Consider the following 20,813-nt stretch of genomic DNA (forward strand, 5'->3'; position numbering starts at 1 on the left):
ACGAGGGGTACTTGTGGGCTTTGGCAAAGGATGGGCAGGTCTGTCCATTCTGGTGAGTCTCAATTTATCACTTTTCCAATATTAAGTTAGCTTTTTCACATTTTCTCATAGAAATTCATCAGTATTTCAGAGCGAATTTCTCTTAAGAGATTTGTTTGAATGCAATATGCCTCAAATGCACTTTTTTTTTTGGCAAGCAAATTGGTCCAATATAATGCATTATTGTATGTTGCTTTCATTAACACTTTTAAAAATCATACCCCAACTTGGTATATACATTTCTGAATGGATTACTTGGCTGGAGAACTGTACCGCAAAATTCAGAGAAGGGCAGATTTTGAAGGATGGCTGTGTTTTGGCCTGAGTCAGGGGTGCCAACTTGAAAAAAATATTGTGGGGACCCAGGTAAGCACCACCCTGCATAACTGATCACATGACGCAGTGCACACACACCATTTGAATGGGAATGCCCATCAACTTTTGGGGCGGCCCCAGTCCCCTCAAATATTTCAAAGCCCCTCAAAGCCCCCACAGCCCCTGGGAATAGGTTTCTATGGCCTGAGTAATGCTCTGGGAAGTGTGAATTGGGTAGGTCCCCTTTGAGATGTGAACTGAACTGAATTGCTCCCATATCCCTAGCTTTGGCTATATTGAGACAGGATGCCTTGCACAATGTGTTGCTAATAATCCAAGGGCATTTGCATAAGTGACATTCAGAAAGTCTTTTGGTCTAGAATGCTGAAGTTGCTTACACAGACAAGGGAGACATTAAGAAAAGAGAAAGGGCATCCTTCTTAGGGGAGGTCTGGCATGAGTCGAGATTTTACAAAATGAAACAGGTCTGTGAAAAGGAAGCAACATGCTATAGTACCCCGCCATGCCCAAAATAAAGGCAGGGGGTTTGGGTGGGGTGGCAGAACTCTAATAAAAGATAATGACTAGTCAAAGAATAGGATTTAGCCATGTTTTGACCTCCTTGTCAAGCCATCAGAGTCACACCTGAGAAAAATTGGCTCGGTAAAGAGAAACCCAGTCAGGCAAGTCTGAACAGAGAACAGGCAGGTAGCCGTGCAAGCCATTGCTTCATGTGTCTTGGTTTGTAGCGTCTGTGCCAAGGTGAACATCAACTCCAGTTCACATGAGAAAGAATAAACGGTGGGGGAGGCACCAAGGGATTTTGTGTTTGTGTTGCATGTGTGTGAGAAGCTGTAGCTGTACACACCGCCCTCATGTCAGAGGGAGGAAGAAGGAGAACTCCTCCATCTGCACACTGACTCCAGACAACAACCAGGTGGCGAGCCGGCTTCCTGAGCCCAGAGCTTGTGCAATGGGCTACCATTTGTGCTGCAGCAGATTCAGCAAGCAAGCTCAACGCCAGTGGCAACTGGGGGATGTAGACAAGACTCTGAGTGCAGCCCTTCGCAGCTCAGCTATAATGCTTTGGATTTCAAAGGGAGATGTTTATGTTTCTGTGCACATGTGTACATGCTTTCTTTGGGAAGACAGCTTTCTGAATGAAGAGGAAGGAAAGAACAGCCTGCCACCAAGCTTTCAGGGAGGCCTGCAAATGCCCTGGCTTTTCCTTATAATCTACCCCTCCTGCATAGAACGGCATTTCCCACCAGACACTTTCAAGCCACAGGGCCCATTCCAGCATTTAATTGCTCTTTGAGTAAGAGGGCATCAGCGGGTCTTCCTCACCCCATTTTGCCTTTGGCATGAGAAAGAGAAGAAAAAACAAAGCGCTTGATTTTGCCACATCATGACCTCTTCCAGCCTCGTAACAATATATGCTTATGGGAAGGAGCTTTCTGGATAAAGGCTATAAATTCTCGGCAATTTCATCTCTGCTTTAATAAAGCTATGCTTTACTTGTGCGCTACTCAGGTTTCCTGGGTCTCTTCCTTACACATCCCGAGTGTGGCAGACCTGACCATGTGCGTAAGATGCCTCTAGGAGCAGCTCCATGTGTTAGGTTAGCTGTGGGGAAAACCAGCCTTGCGCTGGAGTTTCCTGCATGTGTCTGCACATGTAAGCACATCAGTGAACCCTCGCTGGATCCAAGTTGCACATATGTGTCAATGACGGCCATGCTTTATGCGTTTGCTACAGGGGACATCAATGCAAGAAAGAGACTGGCGTTGTCTACTACAGCAATTGAAAGTGGAGAACTCTCCTGGTTTGGGCTATTGTTCTTTGCCAATACAGGGCCAACACTGAATGCGAATTGATTGTCCCGCTGAACCTGCTCACTACATCTTTTTTTCATGTTAACTTTCTAAAGTGCAAGAAAAGGGGAAATTAATCCAAAAGCAGTAAGCTTGTGTCTGGAAGATCGTACCGAAGGACACTGTATCTCTATCCTTCCTCTTCTCTTTCACCCGTCCTCACCCCAAACACTGACTAAACATTCAGCTGCCCCAAAGGGCTCCTCACTGCCAGTTTTAACTTCCCCTGTGGAGCTGGTCGCCTCCCCCAGTCCATGTAAATGTGCATGGCCATTTCTTCTTCTCTGCAACGTAGCAGCGATGGAAGCCATATGGGGGGTTGGGAGAAGAAATGCACAAATGGAAATCTCGTTTGTGTCTTGCTAGCCATGAAAGCTAAATGCAGCACCAAAGAGTTACAAAAATATAGTTGGGCTAGCAATCCCACTGGAAAATTACTAATGCTATGAAATGTCAAAAAATAATGGTCATCTTTTCTGTATAGATATATATCATTCTTTCCCATAGCCCACCCCAGGTTTACCAATTAAAATTAATTTTCTGTTACTTCTATTTACACACACACACACACCACACACACACACACCTTCTTTCCTGTAGTGCAGAATACCTTCCTTATGTGGGTTCATTTTAAAGCCTTAGCTTTTCACAGTAACAATTTGCTTTTGTTATTTAAAGAAACATGGCGAGCATCTTAAGATTAATTTTTTTTAAAAAACCCCCACATTGCATCATGACTCCATGATCACACTGAGGTGAATCTCGCTGAAGGTATGAGTTGTGACTGTCTTTGTCCCCCAAAACACAACTCCTACCTCTTGCAATTTAAGAATTGGAGGCGCAACCAGCTTCTCACTGAAATCTATGGACACATCTCCAAAAGGATGTTCAAGGATGTAAGTTACAATTTTAGATTTAATGCCATGGATTTGCACCACTCTCTGAAAGGATATAGGACTGCTATCTAGCTATCGATATATATCTATATAATATAGGTTCTTTTTTCTTGGATCATAAAATGATTGCTTTCTAATATGCAACTTTGGCACCCCTCAATCTCTCCCAGTGGACCCTGACTCTTCCTTTCTTTTCTTTTTTTAAAAAATCCCCTGGCCCAACTCATTCCATCTTCAAACCATACACGAACAACATGGGGCAGTATACAGTATATGACTTTTTTCTCTTTTGCTTGTCTTTTTTTGTTGTTTTTTTTTGCTTTTTTTTGCGTGCTTGCTTAGAAACTGGTATGGCCTTACAGAGCAAGAGTCTGGTTTAAGCGTAATTGCAATCCTCTTTGCACATGGAATCATGAATCATTCCATCGGCTTTAGAATCTAAGCTGTTAATAGGCTAAAAAAGGATTTATTTTTGCATTATAATTAAGCATGAATATATATTTAATATATTACACTGCTTGGACTGCCGCCGTAGCAATCCTAAACTTCCCAGTGCGGTAAAACAACTTGCCCCTCCCGTAATCTTACCCCACTCAAGTTTTCGAAAGCTTTCTTCCCACTGCCCACCCCCCGTAATATTCCTCAGTTCATATATTTTGTTTTAAAAGTCACCCACTTTGTTTTTTAAAATAGATATTGCCACATTCTTAAATTCATGCATCACTGCATTGCTATTGCACGTAGTGTGTATAGAGTAACCATCTGTCTTGCCTTTAACCACCATACATCCTCATCTTCTTGGAATTCCACCTACGAACCTTGCACCCCAGCTCATGGCTTGTGGACATCTTCCCTTCGGACGATCTTGTAGATGATCCAGTAGAAAATGTTGAAGATGAGGAAAGCCATGGGGAAGCCGATCCGCGAGATCTTATCTATCTTCTTGGCCCGCTGGACGAAGAGCTTGCGCATCTCGGCGTCAGACTTTGAAGGGGGCGGCGCTGGGTTGGCCGTGTTGTTGTTGTTGGCACCCTTGACCGAGATGCCGTCCTTGGCCTGAAGGCAGGCGGGCCCCATCCCGTAGGCCGAAAAGTTGAACCTGCCTTCTCCGGTGTCGTCCTCCTGAAATATATTAAACATAGGGCTCTACTTACAAATAAGATATAGACAGTGCACCCTTGCTATAAGGCTCTCCTACCATAGCTCCAAAGTCCCTGGGGACAGGTCCCTCTTGTGAGGCCTTGCTCGAGTTGGGCAACCCCCTCTTGGAGAGACCAGCCTTATAGATGGGTGCAGTACAATGCACAGATGCAAAGCAGGGGATCCATTGGAAAGTGGGTTGACCTGCCTTTCCTTCGGAAACCATTCCTTGTCCTCAACAAGATATCCCCTGTTTTGCTTCTGCCCCTCCTCCCCATCCATACCTTCTTTATTCTCGGCTTGCCCAGAAGGAGTGGGCTCCATGTAACTCATATAGCAAAAGTCGTTCCATGTGGATTTCTATGGAGTTACATGGACTTTGAGCAGAAAAGGCTCGTCCTTTAAAAGATACCTGCGTACAGCATCAGTTTTGATGGCCGATGCTCCTCTCTGTCTCTTTGGGGCTTTCCCTTTCCACTCTGTTTCCTCCCCCAGTCTCTTGCAGAGATCCTCAAGGTCACAGAGGCACAGCTACAGGCTCAAACTGGGCTAACAGTCATCACAAGGGATTCTGGGACTGGGTTCTGCCGGATTGTGGGAATGTGAGTGGAGCTTACGGCATCCTCACTAAACTTAAGAACCCAATAAAGAATATTTTATGCTTCTATGGCTACATTCAGACTGACCTGCCTATTTTTGAAAGAGTTAGTGTTTTTTTAAAAAAAAAATAAAGATAGTGAGACGTCACCTACAGGTTGTATGAATATATGTTATACTGTAAACTGCCCTATGCTCCTCAGATGAATTTAATACCATATTGGCCTGAATATAATCCTCACTCCCCCCCCCCCCAAAAAAAAAAAAATTCTGACCATTAAAAGTTAAAGTGTGGCTTAAATTTGTGACCTTACAAAAATTGGCTTTTATGATATTGCTGCTGAATCAGACATCTGGTAAAATGGAACGGGTGTGAGTGCCTGCGGAATTTTAAGGGAGTGGCTTATATTCGGGCCAATACGGTAAATTAATTAAATAAATAAGAATTCTTGTCAGGGCTAGGAAAAGAAGCCAAAGAACTGACGGCCTTTAATTCAGAATATGAAGCAGCTGTGATGATACTCTGAATACAAAGGTCATTTAGCAATTCCATGAGCAAATCCTGGCCTAGATATTAGCATATAGAAGCTTCTGTTTTTCAAGCTTTCTTAAATATCAGTACACACAGAGTAGGACATCCAGTTTAAGACTCTGCATTCATTATCATGGGTGAAGCAGGACCTTTCCAAGTTATATGCTGGGAAGCAGTTGGAGGAAAAGGTGTGGTGGAATTTGCCACCAGTTAACCTATGGACTTTAATTTAGACCAAGTTCCCTATGCATGGCTTTTCCTTTTCCTTTCTTTGCAGAGTATCTTTTAAGAGCGGCCTTGCATGGTATGGATGAATTGTACCGCCACAAGTTCACTGAAAGGAAGTATGAATGGAGTTGAGAGCGCTTTGGCAAATCTGAGCAAATGATACTGAATGAAGTTTTGCTTCATCTGGAGTTCGCTGCCAGGCATATGACTTACCGGTACCTATGGAATTAGTCTCAGGAGCAGGTTGGATCTGTAAGCGCATCATCCCTGTTTCCCTTTCCTCCCCCCTCCTCCCTGGGGATAGCACTGGCTCTCTACAGTCAACACCAAAAGAGTGGGGTCTCTTCTTTAGCTACCTGCTCTCTGTTCACAATGTCTCCTTTTACACCTTGAACTGGCACCACGCAAGACGCTGGTTTTGATGTTTCCAGTGTACTTTCTCAGCTGTGGAATGTTCTAAAGGTGGTATTCAAAGAGTTATCCTGTTGAGTTTTGTTTTTTTTTTACTTTTTCCAGACTCCCTTCACTCCCATGTGCAGAAATAACACAAAGTGCTTTGGAAAGTCTGGGTTTCAAAAGCAAAGGGAACTGCTGCGCAAGTTGATAAAAAAAAGTCCAACACAGTTTGGATGTGCAGCACTAGGTGAGGGAAGAAAATCTCTGAAATGTCCCTGTCTTTTCACCTTTGTTATCTGGAAGTTTTGCTCCCTCCTGGGCTCATTTCCTGTTTTCATTTTTAAAAAACCATTAACAGCTTCATATCACTGACAATTTTATTACTGGCTTGCCTTAGAATCACAGACTTGGAAGGTACCACAAAGGTCATTTAGTCCAAATCTCTTTTTGCCCAACGTTGGACTTGAACCCATAACCCTGAGATTGAGAGTCTCATGCTCTACCAACTGAGCTATCCCAGCTCATTGTAACTTTGCATTTGGCTTGCAGGTCTGTGGCACTTTTTATTGTTTTAGTAGGTTTGTCAAGATTTCCTCCCCCCCCCCAATGAATCATTCTTGTGCTTTATAACCTCCTTGATCCTCTTGTTTAACCATGCTGGCATTCAACATCCAGATGGTCCAAATAATGTATCCTGATGAAAAAATATTCCTAGGGTCTAAGAAAGCCTCCCTTTCTTCCCCTCTCATCCTTCTTCCTGGGGAAAGATAGAAAAGGGGAGGTGATCTTATGCTGGTTTAATGGATAAAAGGAGAGAGATAGGAAAGATCACAGCATCAGTCTGCCAAGAACAGCTGCTCTCAGTGCTAGCCAGTGTTCTGAACTGCATGTAGGTACTGCCTGCTTTCAAGTACTTTAATAGATCTGTATGCTACTCCCCCCCTGGGGAATTTCCATGCATGCATAATATTTGTCCTCAATTAGAACCAAGATAAAAGGAAGTCAGGAGTTCATAGAACTATTATTTCTACAGTTTTGGCACTAAACTATAAAAAGAGATTCCAATTTATTTAATAGGCAGATTTAGATTATGGTGACACAGGCAAATGTGGGTTATCAAGTTATTAAATGGAATTTGCTATTTTAATTTACGTGATAGATGAAGCGTTGAAAATTACCACCCAGTTAAAAGAGAAGGGGCGAGTTAAGAATTGGGATGGGAGGCAGTCTTTTAACCTCAAGATGACTTGGGGGCTTTTCAAAGGTGGTTTTTTTAAAAAATGTACTGTCTGCTTATCTTTCTATTTTAAAAATAATAATAAAAAAGAATAAAATCTTGCTCTGGCCAGCAGGTGGCAGCAATGCAAAGCAAGAAACTTATCTGTATCCCAAGAATCACATTCTGCATTTTAGCTGTACCACAAAGATAGACTTCTGAAACTCATGGGGGTAGAGGCTCAACTCCTCTAAGGACTTAGAAAAGTCTGTGTGGAAATGGTGGGTATATTTACATTTGGGAAGATAAAATTGAAGCCCATTGTAATATTAAACTCCCACGCACCTAGTCATCCCACCAGCCAGTTTTGATATTTTTCAAAGAAAAAGCACCCAGGAGATCTGGTTCAACTGCTTCCCCCCTGCCCACCCACCATGTCCAGTGCTAATTCTGGCACAAGATTCAGGAGACTAGGTGTACAGACTGATATTAAATCTACACCTTATTCAGAAAGAAGAAAGAGAGAAAGAAAAAGGAAGAGAGAGAGGGAGGGAGGAAGAAAAGAAAAGAAAAGAAAAGAAAAGAAAAGAAAAGAAAAGAAAAGAAAAGAGGCAAGCCTCAAGATGGTGATGAAACTTTAATGAAATGATAACTCAAATTAATTGTCCCTATGCATTTTGATTGAAATATTCCTCGAGGAAGAAGAATGGTTGAATTATATTTGAGAGATGTTGCCTTACCAGAAAAATAACATTGTTCAACTTTCCGTTTCATTACAAGTTCCCTTTATTTCTCAGTATCATTTTCAGGCTAGCCTCTTTTTTCCTTTCTCTTTTGTAGTTCCAGCCAACCTTTCTCCCTCTGCAGAAAGTCGACAGGCCACCAGAAAAAAGAAGAAGCAAAGTACCTTCACAGAATTTTTGTGGCAAAATAGTAGATTGCCACTCTTTTCCACCTGCTCAGTGGGATATTTATTCCCTCTTCTCCATTTGCTTTCGGCTGTTATGAAGTCCCCCTCACAAACCCACCATGAGTGAGGCAGGCAAACAGCAAATGGCTGGAGTGGTAGCAGGAACACGTCAAGAAGCTGCCTTATGCCGAGAGTCACACCCTTGGTCCAGTGTTGGCATCCATCTGCCTTGACACAATAGAATGTGTCTCCAGGGGAAAGAAAAACAACTAGAGAATCACAGCACCTGCTGTAGCTGCAGAGACTGGTAACTCATAACTGTGCCTCCTGTGTTGCTTTTGCTATGTTAGCAGCACCAAAGTGACCTCTCCAGGGCGCAAACATGGGCATTGTGTTTGGAGGTCCTGGGCTGCCCAAACAAGACCCCTCTCTCAGCTTTGCTGATGTGGACCAAAGGAAAGCAGAGCAATATATTTGGCACCATCTTGGCTGCAGGAGTTATCAGAAGGAGGCGTACAAGGTGCCATCCAACAGTCTTAGGGACTATACTCCAGATTTGTGTAGGGTTTACTCCATAGTCTTCTCTTTTCCCAAAGATGTCCCGAAAGACCACCGGTATGGATTTCCCCCTGGGGTTTACTCCAGAAGCCTTTCTCATGAATGAGTATAGACACAAGGCAGCAGAGATTTAGGATCAGAGTTTTCCTTATTCTAGATGGGCTACCTTCCCAGGTTGATAAGCCCATCTGCCCCCCCTTCTCTCTACAGCGGGTGCAGAAACTTGCTTCTTGATTGTTGAACCCACTCTTGGCTTCCTCCGCTCTATCTGCCAGAGCCTCTAGCCAGCTCAGTAGTAACTTCACTGCCTAGCAGCAGTTCTGAGGAATTTCAGGCAGGGAATGTTCCAGGCCCTACTTACAGATGCTGGGGATTGAATCATCTCTGTGTAAAGTAGGTGCTCTGCTACTGAGTTACGACCCTTTCCCACAAGCTGCCTCCTGCAAAATACTTTGCAAGTTATCGGAGCCCAAGGGCTAATGACAATATAAAGAGGAAGGTCTGAGCACAGCTTTAGCTTCTATGAAGCCCAAAGAGGAGGTCTAAAGCCAATCCTTTTTTTTTCACCTCCCCTGCAGCCCTCTCTGGTAAAGCCTGAACAAGACTACAAAGCACCTGTTTCAAGCTGGTTGGAACCCTGAACAAGAAGAGTTTGGATTTGGTATCCCGCTTTATCACTACCCAAAGGAGTCTCAAAGCGGCTAACATTCTCCTTTCCCTTCCTCCCCCACAACAAACACTCTGTGAGGTGAGTGGGGCTGAGAGACTTCAAAGAGGTGTGACTGGCCCAAGGTCACCCAGCAGCTGCATGTGGAGGAGCAGGGAAGCGAACCCGGTTCACCAGATTACGAGACTACCGCTCTTAACCACTACACCACACTGGTGTAGAACTAGAGCATGCTAAGGGCTGGGGATATACTGCAACGTTCTGCTGTAGTCTCCACTTGCTGTTTTTGTCTCATATATGTCTTGCCCCATCAAAACACTTCTTTGGAGTAGGCAGGTTCAGAGTCGGGGAGGCACAAGGAGGCCTACCAAGTTCACCTTACTCCGCTTAGGCCAGTCACTGACAAAGCGCATCCATACAGCTTAGCATCATTACAGATGGCCAGTCAACCTCTGCTTAAAAACTCTCCTTCCTTGGAGGTTTTGAAGCAGAGGTTGGCTGGTCATCTGTCCTGGATGCTTCAGTTGAGATCCCTGCACTGCAAGGGGTTGGACTGGATGACCCTTGGGGCTCCCCCCCAGCTCTATGATTCTATGATTCGGCAAACCCAACAGGGAGCTTGACTGGTGAGAGAGTTTGTTCTACTTACCTTTATATAGGAAACAGGCTACTTCAGCAGTGCAGTTCTGAGACCATTCCTTGCCTCCCAACCCAGCTAAAGAAAGCAGCATGGACCCATGAATGATATCGCAGCACGTGAAGCAATGCGGACAGCATGACCGGGAGAGCTTCAGTTACAGGCACAGGCTCTTTGAATCGGTAGAGTTAACGTTTTGCAAAACTGGGAGAGCAAGCTGAATGTCAGAGAAGCAGCTACTGCACTGGCCTTCTGTTTTGGTAGTTTCCCATCCGTTCTCAAATGCTTCTCCCAAGCCACCTTAATATAACACATTATGGGCCGAGTTTTACCCTTTACACAGTGGGCAGGTTTATAATGCCAATAACGGTGACCATTGGCGAGTAGCACAGCATTTGAAGGGAAGGTGTTTGCCTGCAAACCAGGGCCACCCAGATGTCTTGGGCTACAGCTTCTGCCATCTTTGGCCATGCTTGCTGGAACTGATGGGAGATGGAGTGAAATAGATGACTACATCTGCCCACTGTGCACCAGAGAACATTGATTGGCTGTAGCTCCTGGCCCCTTCCAAACGATACGCAAATCTCCCTTTCAAATATGGCTGCCGGGCTCGTCTTATTGGCTCATTGCCGACGTGCTCCAATCTTGCCTGCCCAAATGAAATGGTCTCCAGTGCCCATTCTCGATCAGGCCAGCCTTGCCCCAGGACCCGTCCATTTCAGCTGTGCTCTTCTACATGGCTGCGTCGGCTCGCGTATCACTTACCTTATGGTGCCGCCTTCTCCTTCTAAACCTGAGCAGTTCCTTGTGCTGCCGGGACACAAAGTTGACAGCGGCGTACTCCAGCAGAGCCGAGAAGACAAACAGCAAGCACACAGCCATCCATATATCAATGGCCTTCACGTAGGACACCTGGGGGAGAAGAGAGGATGAGGTTAGCAACTGGAGCCAGGCACTCTCCAGCCAGGTAGACCGGCAAGCCTAACAAAGTCTGCTCCAAGTTGGCCAGCTGGGGTGGTTCGGTTGCATCACTCTCTGCTTGAGGGAGGGCCAAAGCTAGCATAAATACCCAACCACTTCCAACTTTCCCAATATTTGTTGATTCATTTCCCCTAGTACCCATTCTCTAGTACAACTAAAAGCCAAGCTACACATTCTGCTAATCACATAGCTTTGCCTTTAAGTGTAGGAAGAGGTGGGTTTTTTTAAAAGCACTAATATTCAGGTTTTTTTATGGGGGAGGTGAATCTGGATTGAGACTCTAGTCAAAGGAATGGGTTGGGGGCTTTAATCTTTCAAGACCTTCCATAATACAGACCTCTGTTGCTCCTGTTCAGCACATCTGCAATTTGCATTGGAACCCCCCCCCCATTTGCTTTTCTGGAAACTCGTCCCTCTATGCAAATTGCAGGCATGCCCTATAATCTGCATCAGGTCCATAGGGAGGAGTAATGGGTTAAAGCCCTTTACCTGCTTATTTGGATCCTAATCCTAACTCAACCATGCATACAGACTGGCAACTTGTGTAACCAGTCACTTAATGGCACAGATATTGAAATAGCCAAATATTCTTCCCATGTCTCCTCCTCGTTCCACTACCCTGCCTCTCCTCTGCTATCTCCCTTGGTGGGCCTGTTTTCTGTATTGTCAATCCCACAGGGTAGAGATCCATCTTCTTCATGCAGTGCTAGGTGGGTGGCTCTATAATGTATTTATTTATTTACCAAAATGGATATAGTGCTTGCTTCATAGAAGACCTCTAAGCAGTTTACGAAGGAATATAAAACATGTTAAACATCATACAGTGGTATCTTGGTTTATGAACTTAATCCATTCCGGAAGTCCATTCTTAAACCAATGTCATTCTTAAACCGAGGCGCGCTTTCCCTAATGAGGCCTCCCACTGCCGGTGCCCTTCCACCGTTCAGATTCTGTTCTTAGACTGAAGTAAAGTGCTCAACCCGGGACACTACCTTCGGTTTTGTAGAGTTCGTAAACCGAATCGTTCATAAACAGGACTGTTCTTAAACCGAGGTACCACTGTATTTGGTTGGTACATAATATAAAGCCTGGAAACACACACACACACACACACACACACACACACACACACACACACTTATTATGTCAATGGAAATGGATTTCCCACTCCTGTATTTTGTCCATTTAGCTCAGGTTGTTTCAGAGTAGCGACATTCCCAGAACTATGCCAGAGATGCTGGGGTCTGAACCGCAGCCCTGTTGCATACAGAGTAGATGCTTCGCCACTGGAAGCATCACAATTTTCCTGCAATACAGAACCTACTGTATATTTATCAAGTTTTCCCTATGAATAATTCCATTCTTCCCCAGAAATTTCCATTTGTAATTTTGTTGCCTATTTTCTCTGCATATGCTGGGTTTTGCTTTTTTTAAAATATGCAACAACAGAGCAAGTGCTTCCTTTGTCTTTTTAACTTGCCTTGTATAGGGCCCAGCCATTTGCCCCTCTAAGACCAGTACTGCCCACAATGACTCGCAGCGTCTCTCCAGAGTTTCAGACAGTGGACATTCCCAGGAGATGCCAAGTATCAAACCTGGGATCTTCTGCATGCAAAACTGATGCTCTACTGCTACTGCTGAGCTACCAGTGTTATGTCCTTCAATTGTTCTTCTCTTATCAGTCCTGGTTGAAAGAGAGCGACTGATTTGTACATGCTATATTGTACACAACGGTGGTCTTACATGGCTCATATGCTGTTGAACCTATTGAAAGGATTCGATCTTTTATCCAATCTTTAAACCCTGGGGTATTCATGGATTGTAACAGCCGATCTGCCCTTCTTTATTGAACTAGGGGTCAAAAGGAAGTGAAGCTATAGGGGATCGTGCTGGTGTTTCCTAAATTTGTCTTGGGATATGATGGATGGCACTAAATGGATAATAAACAATGAGCCAGACAGTCATTTATGTCTGGGTGGAAGCAGGAATTTAATAGGAGGCTAGAATCTCAAGCCTATAATGATGGTGAAATTTCTCATGAGAGAACCGTAACTTTCCTTGAGAAGATGATGTGGTTGATGCATCTTCCTTTTTTTAAAAAAACTTATTTATTGAAATCCATGGATATCATACAGGTTCTTAAACACACGTACAAAGAAAAGGTAATAGTGATAATAATAATCTTAAATAATTTTACCGTTAAATATCAATTTAAACTTATACTTATATGTGCTCTTTCCTTATATTTTCTAACTAAACAAAAATAAACCAAAATAGAATAAAGTAAACTAATCCATATTAAAATATGGTCATGGCGGTGTATGTTTTGACTCCACAGAGTGGGAAGTGACGGAGCCAGGATGTTTGTGTTACTGTGTTCCATGACGTGGAACTATTATCCTTTGTTCTTTCTCTCTGCTGTCTGATGCTAAAGAGATAGGGAGCCATGTTGCAGTGCTCTGTGTGTATTTATATGTAAATAAAGTAGATTAGCCAAAATGCTGAGTTGCTGAGGTCTGTTACACAAACTACGAAGACTCTGCGGATCCCTAAGTGTGCTGGTGTCTGTTGGCATCGGTTGCTGTGACGTTTAGGCTGAAGAAAGCTTTCAAACTCCCAAACGAACGACCAGGAGGGAGAGAACATGCCAGTCAGGCATGTGTCTCTACCAGGGTCCTACTCGAGAGTAAGACGAGCTCCTGACAGTTACTTCTCTGATCACTCTTCACTTTACCCTGTAACTCAGTCACTGTAAGGGAATCATTTAATGTCAAGGTGCTTCATCTCAGCTCATTTGATCACTACACATATTTGGGTGAAGCAAAATCCCAACGGACTTTTTTTTTCTTGAAAGAAAAAGAAAATACACTTCAGAAGGGGATGATTTGGATCAGAGAAGCCAAAGAGGAGGGAGTACTTAATCCTGCTCTGATACTTTCTCTGCTCTAAATTGCCCCCCTTTCACCAGCTGCTTTCTTCCCCACAGAATTTCACATCTAGGAAGGTAAAGATGCATTTGTAACACTTTGTTCAGTTGTGGGTGTATTGTGCAACAAGAGAAAGCAGCGTGCAGACTGGCGGGGGGGGGTTGAGTTAGGTTAAGCCCACCAACCTCAATTTCTCCACCCAAAATGATTCTTTCCCCAGATCAGCTTTTCTTTCAAACAGGTTTTATTACATGCATTTGCAAGCAAGGTTTAGTTCAGCCCTAAGAAATGATACTTTCAATAGGATCCCTTAAATGTGAACTGTAGCTATTACCTGGCTGGCTACTGTCAACAAGAGTTAAATTAGTTCTGCTTTAATGTCTTCTTTTTATTATTATGATTACCATTAATAATCCATACTAATAATTTTTGACAGTTAATTCACAAGCTGCAATTCATAAGGGCAGCTTAAGAGGGGAGAAAACAAGATGATGAAATGGTGATAACCAATATATAATGTGTTAATCACTAAATTTCAAGTCATTAATATTATATATTTTCTTCTAGGACTAGAGTAAATCTTCTGGTACAATCTAATTAAAGTGGGTATTCTATAAATGTATATATTTTAAATATACAGCTTTCAAAAAATAATTATTTTATTTTCTTATTCCTTACCTACTCTGAATCTAATTAAATGCATAAGTACCACTGCTTAAGTATTCCATGGTCTTTTTAGCTGATTCTCTATCTGAGGATCTTCTCTGTCTTTCCCATTTACTTGCAGTCACAATTCATGCTGCAATTATCATATTATTAACCTGTTCTTGGTCGTTTCCAGGGACCACATCTTCATTATATTATCAAAAGCTTACTGGAGAGACAGGTAATACACAAAATACCCCTTAAAAAATAACCTTTGTGACGTTAATCAAAAACTGATGGATTTTGCCATTGTTTCACTGCATATGGAAATAATCTGCTCCTGGAGAGATACAATGCCAGTGCAGACCCACTATTTCACTACTGATTTGGTTTAATTTAACTGGTGTTAAACGCTTTATCTTCCAGTGAAGTAAATACCCATTTGGAAGCTTACTAAAGAAAGTGAAAAGGATCCACCAATTATATACGCTAGGGGTTTGGGGTGAGGAATATGGGAAACAGCTGAGGAATATGCCAAGCTCGTGTTTTGAAAGGCGCTAGCTGCAAAAATCTATTTAGGGACATAAACGGACCCCTGACTGTTAAGTCCAGTCATGGATGACTCTGGGGTTGCAGTGCTCATCTCGCTTTACTGGCCAAGGGAGCCGGTGTTTGTCCACAGACAGCTTCCAGGTCATGTGGCCAGCATGACTAAGCCGCTTCTGGTGAACCAGAGCAGCACACGGAAACGCCGTTTACCTTCCTGCCGGAGTAGTACCTATTTATCTACTTGCACTTTGATGTGCTTTTGAACTGCTAGGTTGGCAGGAGCTGGGACCAAGCAATAGGAGCTCACCCCGTCATGGGGATTTGAACTGCCGACCTTCTGATCAGCAAGCCCTAGGCTCTGTGGTTTGGACATTTACCAGATTGGAATATTTGCCCATTCAGCCCAGTATGTCCTACTTTGACTGGCAGCACCAGAAGCCTTTCGCACCACCTGCAACCCAATCCTTTAAAACTAGAGATGCTCTAACTGAGCTCTGCCTGCTCCCATAGGGATTTCTGAATTACCTGCTTCAAAGAGGACATGTTACCTTGGGCAAAGATGCTCGGGAACCGGAGCTCTGCGTGGTCATAGTGAGCACAGTAGTGATGCCCAGACCAACTCGGGCAGGCGCAGCATCCATGTTGATCCAGAAGGAGATCCAGGAGAGAATTACAATCAGCAGACTGGGGATGTACATCTGGATCAGGTAGTAGCCCATCTGCCGCTCCAGGTGGAAACGAGCTTCTATGCAGGTGAACTTGCCTAGGAATGAACCAGGAAAAGGTTAGCCTAATGGGGACCAGCAGGGGCACGTGAGAGTATTGACAGGAAGCATTTTTAGGCAAGAGGTCACCTGCTCAAATAACCATTTCCTACTCAGGCCTGGGATTCAGCTATACAGCTGCAAATATAATATTTTAAGTGCACTATACAAATGTGACACTAGATGGTGCTGATAAGCTAATGGCAAATTCCATATATATTTTACAACTTTTTTTTAAAAAAAGCATTTTCACAGCGTTTTTTATATATACGGTGTGTCTATCTATCTATCATCTATCTATCTATCTATCTATCTATCATCTATCTATCTATCTATCTATCTATCATCTATCTATCTATCTATCTATCTATCTATCTATCTATCTATATCTATCTATCATCTATCTATCTATCTATCTATCTATCTATCTATCTATCATCTATCTATCATCTATCTATCTATCTCTATCTATCATCTATCTATCTATCTATCTATCTATCTATCTATCTATCTATCTATCTATCATCTATCTATCTATCTATCATCTATCTATCTATCATCTATCTATCTATCTATCTATCATCATCTATCTATCATCTATCTATCTATCATCTATCTATCTATCTATCTATCTATCTATCTATCTATCTATCTATCATCTATCTCTGTGTAGATTCAGCCCTGGGCACAATTTCAAGGCTGCTTCACAGGTGACACTTTCCCTAAGAGGGAAAGATGTGCAGATTGCAACATCCTAGTAGTGCATATGTTGGGAAATTGTGTTGAGCAGTCAGTTCCCAGAGCAAAGTAGGCATAAGCTCTCACTTGCTTCCTGGTTTCTTTGCCCTTTCAAGCAACAAATCAACAAGTATTTAGCAGTTTCCTATCAGGAATACTAAACTGCAACCCATCTGTGGGGATAGATGTGTGTTCTTCAGCCTGCATATGTCTGAATTGAAGGAATTATTGAAACTAAAGAGAAGTGCTGAACAAAATGTGTGGAGCCAGAATCTCATCAGTTGACTATTTCTAGGGAGGAACGTTTGGCATATATTGGCCATCACCGACTTGCATTATAATGCTTAGCATGGTAGTGCAAGAAGTGCAAGTCCACCACTGACCTGTATTGTAATGCTTCGTGCAGTAGCGCAAGTCCTTTTCTTCCTTTAGGATGAACTGAGGCAGGGTTAAATCATCAGCAACCTGCACAGCTCCTTTCTCTTGCCACTCAAATATCAGATCGTTCATTGTGTAGCCAACTATAAACAGAGGGGAAAACAAAACACTTTAGCATGAACTGTGATTTGCACTGGATTCAAATGCTTGGAGGGGCCAAGAAATAATAGCCCCAAAGCTGCTTTGAGTTAGGTGTGTTTCCCAACTCTGAATAGGTGCACTGTGGAAGGGATGTTGGGTGCACACATTTGCAAGCATGGATTAATTTAAAGACATATAAAAAGAAGTGTACACAGGGCGAAATGGCAACGGGGGCTTAAGGTAAAATTCAGATGACCAACTGACATGGCTGACATTCACATCTAGTACAGTGGTACATTGGTTCTCAAACTTAATCCATTCTGGATGTCCGTTTGACTCCTGAAACCGTTCGGAAACCAAGGCACGGCTTCCAAATGGCTGCAGGAGCTTCCTGCACTCAATTGGAAGCTGCATTGGACATTCAGCTTCTGAAAAACGTTCACAAACCGGAAAACATACTTCTGGATTCGTGGCGTTTGGGAGCCGATGTGTTCGGCAACTAAGCCATTCGAGAATCAAGGTGCAACTGTAGTACAAACCTTTTGTCTCTTAACAGCAAGATACACACATGTAACGGATGCTGCTCCCAACCATAGTTCACAATTTACAGGAGGGTCAAAACTAGATGCTAAGGGTTAATGCAGAACTGCTACCTAGAGGGGCCGCTGCTCATTCAGTTTTCTCCTCCCCGTATCTGACACCTACATGCCTTGTGATGTGTCATCACGGCATTCTGCATTATCTGGGCTCCACCACTGGCAGCTAGTGATGTGGAGCAGAGGTGAAGAAATGTGAAATACCAGAGCACCAAGAGTTCTACTAGGCATCAGGCAGACACCAGGGAGTGAGGCACATGGCAGCCATTTTTGTTGACAGCAGAGCATTCAGCACAAAAGCCTTCATCAACCTGGTGCCACCCAGATATAGCTGGACTACAGCTCCCATCAGCCTCATAGGAGTTGCTGTCCAATACTATCCGGAGGACACCTGGTTGGTGAAGATAGTGCCCTTAAATGGACTCAACAGGAATGAAGGACAGAGGACAAGGGCTGATAAATATTGAGCGAGTATTGTATCACACAGTCTTCTCCAGACAAAGGATTTTTGTTGTTGCCCTCTACCCCAGAGTATTCTCCACTGAGAATCTGTTGAAGCAAGCTAAATTTAAGCTGGACGGCTTGAACACTGGCAGGGAGTGTGATCAGAGAAGCATGAAAACTTGCACATGACAACACAGTCTGTCCCAATGCTTCATCTCTTCTTTCTTCCCTCCGGTTTCTCTTTCATAATTGGAGGATTCGGCTAAGAGCTGAACAGATGATGCAGTGGAAGTCTGTGTGCAGAATGGCAGCTATTTTTAGAGGGGAAACCTTCAAGACTCACAGCTCTCCAACTGCATAATACATGTCTGGACGTCCATGGGGAAGTTCTTCAGATCCATGGGACAAGCCAGCGTCAAGGTGATCCTGTGAAAGGAACGGAGACAGTGATTCGAGATGCTTCAAGCTGATGTGACAAGCAAGTTGCACTAAAGTCATTAGGGTGACAACTGAGGTGAGCAGGGGTCACCCTCAGGCCTACGGACAGGGGAGGGAGGTACAGAGAGCACAACCCCCTGACTTCTGGAAACAGGGCCATGCTCCAAACATTAACTCCATTAACGCTGCTTAATATTTATGCTCCCCAACATAGATATCTCCACATATGAAAAGGCAGAACATCCAGAGGAACCTATGAGGCAACCTTCCCTGGCTATGTAAATTCAATTAACTTTTTTTTTGGGGGGGGGGCAGGGGTAGCATTAAAACATTAAACTCCCTCAACCAGCAGTTTGAAATGCTCCATCACCATAGGGTATATTGTGCCAAGGCTGATGATCACGTATGCTGAGGACACAGCTATCAGGTGAGGAGAAAATGTTCCTACATGTTCTGTAGCAAGAGAAACAGTGGAAGCTACCAGTGTCAGAATCAGATTGGACCCATTTTTCCCAACAACAGCTGCAATAACAGGAGCACTTGCAGGTAATTGCATCAGAGAGAGACCCAGGTCAGGTCCACAACATTTTGCTACCTGAGGCGAAGGACGATATGGTGCTCCCTCCTGCAACTCCATTTGCTCTGCAGGAGCTGACTGGCAGCTGAATCGTACAACAACATTGGCAATGCAATAGCATCCTTCTGTGCACCCAAAGGTTGCAGGCGAGTTTTTAAGGGATGCCAGACAGGCCTATGGGACATACAGGGCAGCCGACAACTAACTCATTCTGTCTGCACAAGAATTTTTTAAATTACACAGCAGAAGGTTTGCCCCTTGCCTTCATTTTGCAGGTGCCCTATGCTCTGGAGGGTTTTGAGGAAACCTATAAAGATTGAAGGGGGTACATAGTGGGGAGGGTGGGAAGCCCTACTGCAACCGGCAGGAACTCTTGTGCTGATGGAATGAGTAGGCTGGATACCACCCATAGCTCTGATCTATGGGTGGAATGACTAAGGGGCTCAGGAGGAATGGCAGATGGAAAGACTGCTGTCGCTGTCTCTCTAAATCTGTCACATGGCATGAGGCAACTAGTGATAGGTTTGACCTTGGAGAGACCCAACCCAGCTGATCCCTGATCTGTTCAATGTACGATGATGAACAAAAGGGCTAACACATTCCTACGGAAGATGCTGCCCCCTCTGATTGGGGTCCTTTCAGACCCTGCAATGGCACCTGTTTTTAAAAAATATATTTTTTGTTTGTTTTTCTGCCATTCATTTGAGGATCACAGGGCAGTTTGCAATATAAAAACACAAAATTACATAACATAGTAACGAACAAAAACAACACACATGGATTAAAAGGTCATAGGCTGTTTAATTAGCCAGAGGCCTGGGAGAAAAGGAATGTTTTTGCCTGGCACCTAAAGGTGTTGAACAAAGGTGCCAGGCAAGCCTCTCCCAGTATCCCCCATCCTGCTTAGGGAGCACAGGGGTGCAAGGAAGAAAGGGGGGCAAGTCCCATTGCACGAGCAGACCTCACCCCCCACCAAACATACTCAATTTAGCACACACAACAACTTGACTCCATAGGACTTTCTTCTGAGTAGGCATGACTAGGGTCATACTGCAGATCACTCCACCTTTCCCAACACCAGCCTCCATGAGTATTGCTCCTCCGTACACCTTTCAGACACGAGAGGTATGAGAACACATGTCTCTCACCTCTCCGAACAGAACTATAAATGGTAGGTCACCTTTGGAGGCAGTTGTTTTATTACCTACCTATTGTTAGCTGGAGAGCATTTCAAACAGCTGTGTGAATTAAAGCTTTAGGTTCCCAAAGAGCTGGGCTACGTGCTTGGACTACGGCTCTGCTGTCTGCTGTTTGAACTGAAGCCACCTCCTGGGTCCCCCCCTTCCTTTTTTGTCTGCATTACTACACTGGCTGTTTATTCTGTTCCTCGGCACACCAGCACGACACCTGCGACATGAGCCAGGTGTCCCCGTGGGATGTGCCCCTGTGCATTTTGGGATTGCACTGCAAGGCTTCAGCGAGCCAGAGTTTGCAAACATTGCACGAGTTCACAGAAAGGTAGTCTTTAGAATCTATTGTCAGCGCTTTCCCTCTCTAGCATTAGGCTGCACTTAACAGGAAAATTGCATATTCTTAATTGCATTCTTTTTAGGAGAGCGGGGAGGCGGCG

The 20,813-nt window shown here is 43.9% G+C and overlaps 1 protein-coding gene across 2 annotated transcripts in view; it reads right to left on the bottom strand.

The window, feature by feature from the left end:
* Nucleotides 1–3,800: 3,800 nt before the first annotated feature.
* The window catches only part of GLRA1 (glycine receptor alpha 1), an 82,981-nt gene continuing 65,968 nt past the window's right edge, over nt 3,801–20,813 (bottom strand). Inside the window, exons 5-9 of one of the 2 annotated variants that reach the window (XM_082211805.1) lie at nt 18,512–18,594; nt 16,993–17,130; nt 15,656–15,870; nt 10,771–10,917; nt 3,801–4,246 (exon numbers count right to left, since the gene is read on the bottom strand). In XM_082211805.1, the coding sequence (XP_082067931.1) occupies nt 3,956–4,246; nt 10,771–10,917; nt 15,656–15,870; nt 16,993–17,130; nt 18,512–18,594 (874 nt within the window). In that variant the 3' untranslated portion in view covers nt 3,801–3,955. Of the gene's footprint in view, nt 4,271–10,770; nt 10,918–15,655; nt 15,871–16,992; nt 17,131–18,511; nt 18,595–20,813 lie in introns of both variants that reach the window. The other variant, XM_082211804.1, reaches the window with a different exon arrangement.

Source organism: Podarcis vaucheri (assembly GCF_965113315.1).
Source record: "Podarcis vaucheri genome assembly, chromosome: 2".
Classification (NCBI taxonomy): domain Eukaryota; kingdom Metazoa; phylum Chordata; class Lepidosauria; order Squamata; family Lacertidae; genus Podarcis; species Podarcis vaucheri.